The sequence below is a fragment of the Triticum aestivum genome, chromosome 6A, assembly GCF_018294505.1.
Source record: "Triticum aestivum cultivar Chinese Spring chromosome 6A, IWGSC CS RefSeq v2.1, whole genome shotgun sequence".
NCBI lineage: Eukaryota > Viridiplantae > Streptophyta > Magnoliopsida > Poales > Poaceae > Triticum > Triticum aestivum.
Window position 1 is genome coordinate 494,230,580 of NC_057809.1, and position 6,812 is coordinate 494,237,391.

Consider the following 6,812-nt stretch of genomic DNA (forward strand, 5'->3'; position numbering starts at 1 on the left):
AAAGAAATAAACGGACACATCCACTCTACTGGGATAAAAATAAAAAACAAGAAAATAGGAATGTTATTTTGACAAAATTCCATCACGGGATTCATTCTACTTGAACATTTGTATACAAGAATAAAAATATAAATAAATAGAAGAAGTCTAATTCATACTTTCACAGCAAAACAAAAGATGTTCAGCAACCTAAAGAAATGACCTGCTATCTAAAAAAACTCCCCCCGGCACTAAAAAAATACAACATTAGCTTACATGCAATCTTCAATTGCACTAAGCATGCTTGAGGAAATTTTACTCCCCATGTATAGACACATATAAAAAAGGAAAAAAAATCTACGAGTATGGACACATACTTGAACAAAAATTTCTAATCGCACTAGCTAATCTGCATATATAGACACAGAAAAATAAAAAAGCAAAACAATGAGACAATGGAAAACACACAGGCAACCCGGCCCACAAGAATGCACAGACAGAAGAGCAACTATTTTCCGCCATTGGGCCTGGCCCAGAAAAGACAACTTAAACACACACAACCGAGAAACGAACACATCAGACATACATAGGGTTACTAAAAAAACTGTCTAAAAAAACAATAAAAAAACCATCGGACATACATAGAGCGTGAGTGACAACTCTCCGATAAGTAAGTTTGATCCTGTGGTGATGGACTTAGATGTGACATAATTATATCCCATCTAGATGAGATTTAGCAAATCCGAAAAATAAATGTGATTCCCAAACAAGGTTGCCTCTCAATTTATTATCAAGGCGTCACTCGAAACAAATGTATAAAACCCAGCCAGTAAATCCTCTAGTTTTTATCCCTACATGACGAACCGGGAAAATTCTGGAATTCCGAACTAGGCTGTAGTCTGTCCATAAGAACACCAACCTGACCCGCATGTACTCCTGCGTATAATTCACGTGAGGATGAAGAATGGGCATAAAGCCCGATAAGGGAATAATACCTCAGTTCTTGCCTTCCCGCGAGCATACATCCCAATCAAAAGTGTCATTTTCCCACTGCAATCTGCCACCAAACACCCACAAGAGAGAGACTGCGTGGAATAAAAAGGGGAGGAGATAAAGAGGGGGAAAAAATGTGAGGAACGAAAGTGAAAGGGGGGCGCATGGTGTATGGACGAAAAGACCAATCTATATCTTCCATCCTAGGCCGGCCACCTCCAAGCAACAAGTTACACTCGCCTCTTTTTCACACAACACATCCAAACAGACACTCCTGTCCTTCACCATTCCAAGTCCCCAGCTCTCTCTCCTCCTCCCATCCCCGAGCTCCTCCTCTCCTCCTCCCCCTCTCTCCCAGCAAGAAATCTTCCAAGTTCCACACCTCAATTCCGCCCTAACCCTTTTTCGATCTCTCTAGCTAGCCACAAGTCCACGCCGGCGGCCGATAGCACACCACTTTGCTCTCCGCAACTTGCGAGAGGGATCAATGGAGCTGTTCCCGTCGCACCCGGACCTTCAGCTCCAGCTCCAAATCAATCCGCCCCCTGCCACCAAGCCAATGGACCTAGGGTTTTGGAAGAGGGCTCTTGACACCACCGCCGCCGCCGCCGCGACCTCAGCATCAGCGGCAGCAACCTTCACACCCCCGTCCATCGCCAGGACATACCCCTCGGCGCCGGCAGCTGCCGGCGGCGGCTTCCATGCAGCGCACTACGGCGCTGCCGATGGCCACCTGGGCGGGCTGCAGTTCTTGCAGCACACCCAGCCCATCCTCCACGAGGTGCAGGACCTGGCGGCGATGAAGCCCATCCGGGGCATCCCCGTGTACAACACCTCGCAGTCCCTCCCCTTCCTCCAGAGCCAGCTCCACCACCACAACCACCACCACCAGCATTGCTACGACGCGATCGGCGGCGCGGCGGGCGGGCCGAGGTCGCCCGGCAAGGTCGGCGCGCTGCGGCTGGCGGCGCCGCCGGCCAAGCGGAACTCCCGTGCGCCCAGGATGCGGTGGACCACCTCGCTGCACGCGCGGTTCGTCCACGCCGTCGAACTGCTCGGAGGCCACGAGAGTATGCACTGCTAACTGCTTCTCGCGCGTTCAAGTGTTCTTTTTCTTCTTCTCCTGAATTTTCTTGCTCGTTAGCAGCCGTTAGATGACTATTTCCTTCTAGCTGGCAAAGTAGGCAATCCTGTTGATCGAATCTTGCATTTCTTGTGCTGGCATTCAAAAGAACTAGACAAGGATGCATGGGCGTATTGGCATAGTACAAGCTAAGCTCTATATGTGTTGGTGAAGGAATTATTGTGTACTGTTTTCTGATACTCCCTCTCTTGCGATTGTGCAGGAGCAACGCCCAAGTCGGTTCTTGAGCTAATGGACGTGAAGGATCTAACCTTGGCCCATGTCAAGTCTCACTTGCAGGTGAGGGGATCTTCTTTAACTACATAAAGTCCATGGTTAGCTCATTGGTTATACTATTTTAATTGAGCTTTGATCACTTGTGCTAGCTCTCCTCAACGTACGTGTAGATCTACTACCACTTCAGATACTCCTAGATGTATGCATCACACACCTTGATTTGCAAGAGAATTCTACGTGCACCACTCGATCGACCTTTAACTCATCATTTCTTTTCTTGCTGCCAGAACAATATATAGTACCAGTTTTAGTTTTAAATATTTGATGCATCTTGGGTCGGTCATGCATGTAAGAATAGTCATTCTACAGTTCACTTTCTGAGCAGTAAATTCCCCGCTTGCTCGTACCTCCTCCCTCTTTCTCTATCCCTATCTCCCTCTAGCTTTACCACGACGGGAGGACCGGGGGCAGAGGGGAGGAGGGCAGCTTTTCAATAAAAACCCGAGATCAGCAGCTGAGCAGCACAAAGATAAGCATGCAACGGGAAGCAAATGCGTGCCATTAAAAAGAGGAACGTCACACACAGTCACCGGAGAGGGAACGGTGGATGGATGACACAGTGCACACAGGAGCGCACACACACACATTGATATGAATATGAATATGATACGCATCCATGCATGCTGTGCTGCATGCCCAAGAGCAGACGGCCGGCCGGCAAGTACAAGCCTGCATCATTTCTCAATAATTAAGGGCTTCTCTGCCTGCACACAAGCTACTAGCTGATCGCGCCATCAATGCCGCAATTGTGCATATATGCCGCTGCCCGCCCCTGCCACCCATATTTATTGCTCCGTCTCGTAGACCACCACTGCACAGCTTCGACTTTAATACCGCTACACTGCTGACCCTATCATTATTTAGTCAGCTACGAGTACATATACTTATATTATATGCTTTCTAGTGTATCAGCGAGTACTGATCTCAGTTGATTGTCTTGCAGATGTACCGGACCATCAAGACCACTGACCACAAACCAGCCGCTGCTTCATCCTACGGTATGTATGATCAGATCAGCTCTCGAGAAAGAAATCAGACTACTGGCATCTCGACATCCCAGTGACAGACAGGCACAGATTCAGCATGGGATTAGCAGTGAGTAGAATGTTTATTTTGCAGGACAAGCAAAGACAATCATCGACATCCCTGACGACAGCTCCTTCGACATCGCCAACACCAGCGGGTCTGAGTCTTCAGTCCAGCAATCAAATCTTGACGGGAACGAGCATGGATCCAACATGTGCGCTCTATGGAGCAACAACTCCTCCAGGTAACAACATACTACACACAACGCCATTTCTATAGCTAGCTCCCGTGTTAGTACTCCTCGTTTTGTATTCTGGTGGATGTATGCTACTCCATATCACATGAGAGAACAGCACAGCACCTAATCATACACAAATAGTACAATTCCATCAGTTTCCAGTGCACCGGTGATGATCGGTTTGAATTGTATAAGTACTAGATTTATGTAGAATGATATATGGGTCCCTTCCCTTCCTACAATTATGGATTGCTCCATGTCAAACTAAATGTTCCTAGCTAGTGGGCTATTAATGGATATCAGCAGCTAGCTAGCTAGCAATAGCATGCACATCAGAATTACTCCACACTGCTGGGCTCCGTCTTTTCTGCTATTTCAGGCGAAATGACAGAGAGGGGCACAGCTAGCTACAAGTCTATCTAAACATTCTTGTGAGACACAAAAACTGCTTTGCAGATCGATATAACTCCAGAGTCCTTACAGGTCAAAAGCTGATGGTAATTTCCTGTAGAGCGCTAAAGCAACAAAGTACGCTTAAATACACGCGTACTACATGCTGTAGTAGTAGTAGCACACATGCATGTTTGGGCTCTTCATCTCATGCATGATGATGTACAGGTATTCGTCAAGAATCTACAGTCACATTACGTACATAATTAATTGATAGATTATGCATTTACAATGATATAATTGATCTGAAGAGGGTGCTTTTAGGATCAAACCGCAGTCTAGCTAGTGCCTGCTTTACGCAAAACAAACTCTTATTCCTTTGTCTCATTTTCTTTGTTCCTACCATATCAACCACCTCCAAGTGCTCACAAAAAGCACCAGGGCTCTACCTTTGTTCCATCTGCTCCCCATGATGGTGCAATCATCTCTTGAATATATTATACATTAAGCTCTTTCATTAAATATATCCATCTAGCCATAGGCAGCAAAAGTGCACACACATATACACTTTCCACGACTACAATTAATTAAGCAGGCAATATATAGTAGCACTACCATGGAATCTTGACCAGAAGTTACATCTCAGAAGCAACATGACATGTATATAGTGATATACACAATTAATCTCTCTTGCGTGACCAGGCGTAGCTAGCTCTTGTACACCTATCTGTATGTATGTACAATCGCATACAAGCATCCAGCCGTCCATGTACCATATACATACACACGTACTGTGATACTTGCGGACTCTGCACGGCCAACTGTATGGCCATGTAACCCTAAAAAAACTGTATACCCATGTAGGAGAGGAGTGAGTAGTGTACATGTTTATTTAGAAAATGACCGGAGAACATATGATGTGTATGTGGTTGTGCGCACACATGTGGTGTAAGCAAGCATTGATCAGTGTGCCGTACCACATGGGTGAGTAAATAACGCGGCAAGCACCAAGCTATAGCCAATTACACAGCTTTTTACCTCCAATTAACCCCTCTGATAAAGCCAGCTGCTCGCCATTGACACCATCTTAACAGTGAAAAGTTGGACTTGCGCGCTTTGTTCCCTACGCCTTTTCCCGCCTCTCCCGTGTTGCATGTAAATGGACTCCCACTGAAGAAAAGATATGTAGATAGATCATAGATAGATAGGCCGGCATTTGATTCTTTCATCAGCCCATGATATACAGAAAAGAAGGTGATACTTAATTCAATTCCTTCCTTTGTCTTTTCCTTCCTTTTGCTGGTGCAGCAGAGGGGCCTGGTCGTTCCACGGGAAATCAAGATCAGATGCCAACCCAGGCGACATCAAATCCTTTGAGGTTCGTACTCGCCTTTTTTCCCCCAAGGGAGTGATCATCATTACCACCTCCAATACCCCATCGGCAATGGCCATGATATGCTTTGCCTTAGTTAGTGCAGTGGCGATCATTCCTCCTTCCATTTCCCGCATGCATGCATCTTTCCGACGGCTCCCTGTGTGCAAAGTGTCGGCAGCATGCATTTCCTGTTATGATATGCAGATCGCAATCTATTTAATCTGATGTTCCTTCTCTTTTACAATCGCAGGACGTGCAATCGCAGTGCCCCAATGTCGTCGCCGACGATGCCGCCGACTTGATGTCGGCTCCGTTCCGATTGTCGGAGCTAGTCGTCGGCACCAAGAAACCGAATCTGGACTTCACCCTAGGAAGAATGTAAGGCCGCCGTCGATTTGTCGACTGGACGGCAACGGAAGATATGCGTAGCTAGCTAGCTATATGTGACCACCGATCTAGAGATTAATCATCAGATGCATACTCGTGTGGCTCCCGCCCCATATGCACGTAACGTACGAAGCGGAGGAGGAGGAGAGAACCGGAGCTAGGAGATGAGAAAGCAAAAGAGGCATGCAGCTGGGGAATTAAAGAATAAGACGAGACCACCGTTGATCTAGGAACAAAGTGCAAAAGGGGCCAGGGAGGGAGAGACATGGGTGCGTGCAAGTGTGCGTGCGTGGTAGAGAGATGGATAGTGAGATAGATAGGCTTTATCAAAGGCAGTCAGGAGCATGCAACAAGCTGGTTAGCTTGCCTGCCTGCCTAAAGGCTTGCTTCTGGTGCACAACACACACACGATGTAGCTTGAAGAGTGTGTGTATGTGTGCGTGCACTTCATGGCATGCTGCCTGATGAGACAGAGCTGCTAGGTTAAGAAAGGTCTCATCTTTTTGTTATGCCACAAGAAAGGTGTAAAGCTGAGATGCTTATGTTACATATATGCGTGTGTAGTGTACGTATGGACCATGCAAGCATGTATTATGATGGATCCACCTGTCTTGCTCTCTCCTAGCCACTCCTATCTCCTAGCTAGCTGCTAGGTTGGAATCGATACCTTCCCTGGTCTGGATATCATTGGTGCAAATCTGGCTGGATTTGCAGTTCATGAGCTAAAGCGAATCAGTAAAGGTGATCAATCAACAAAAGGAGTATTTGGAGTGGTATGTTTGATCATATGTCTACCAAGTTGACTGCAGTATACTTCTACCGCCACATCGATGGATCAGTCAATAATCTTCTATATCTAAATAGCTAGCCCCCACTAACATATTTCTCTCAACATGCAAGCATGCCACATCATCAAGCAACATGCATGGCAAAAGACCCATCACAATTCACAACATGCATTCATGCACATGAAAATGTCCACCTCAACATGCAAACATATATTA

At 46.4% G+C, this 6,812-nt stretch overlaps 1 protein-coding gene across 3 annotated transcripts; it reads left to right on the top strand.

Annotated features, from left to right (window-relative positions):
* Positions 1 to 1,118: 1,118 nt before the first annotated feature.
* Positions 1,119 to 6,313, top strand: LOC123128070 (probable transcription factor KAN2). Of its 3 annotated transcripts, none has more exons than XM_044547982.1 (6): positions 1,121 to 2,042; positions 2,319 to 2,395; positions 3,336 to 3,390; positions 3,512 to 3,662; positions 5,358 to 5,424; positions 5,672 to 6,313. In XM_044547982.1, exons 1-6 carry the CDS (start codon positions 1,460 to 1,462, stop codon positions 5,801 to 5,803), a joined length of 1,065 nt encoding a protein of 354 aa, XP_044403917.1. In that variant the 5' UTR covers positions 1,121 to 1,459; the 3' UTR covers positions 5,804 to 6,313. The 3 variants fall into 3 exon arrangements, with proteins under 3 accessions (XP_044403918.1, XP_044403917.1, XP_044403916.1); XM_044547981.1 differs by having other exon boundaries at positions 1,123 to 2,042; positions 5,355 to 5,424; XM_044547983.1 differs by lacking the exon at positions 5,358 to 5,424 and having other exon boundaries at positions 1,119 to 2,042.
* Positions 6,314 to 6,812: the final 499 nt, after the last annotated feature.

Coding starts and splice junctions, on each gene's coding strand:
- LOC123128070 (XM_044547981.1), top strand. CDS start 1,460: ATGGAGCTGTTCCCGTCGCACCCGGACCTTCAGCTCCAGCTCCAAATC. Junction 2,043..2,318: donor ACTGCTCGGAGGCCACGAGA/GTATGCACTGCT, acceptor GCGATTGTGCAG/GAGCAACGCCCAAGTCGGTT. Junction 3,391..3,511: donor AGCCGCTGCTTCATCCTACG/GTATGTATGATC, acceptor TTTATTTTGCAG/GACAAGCAAAGACAATCATC.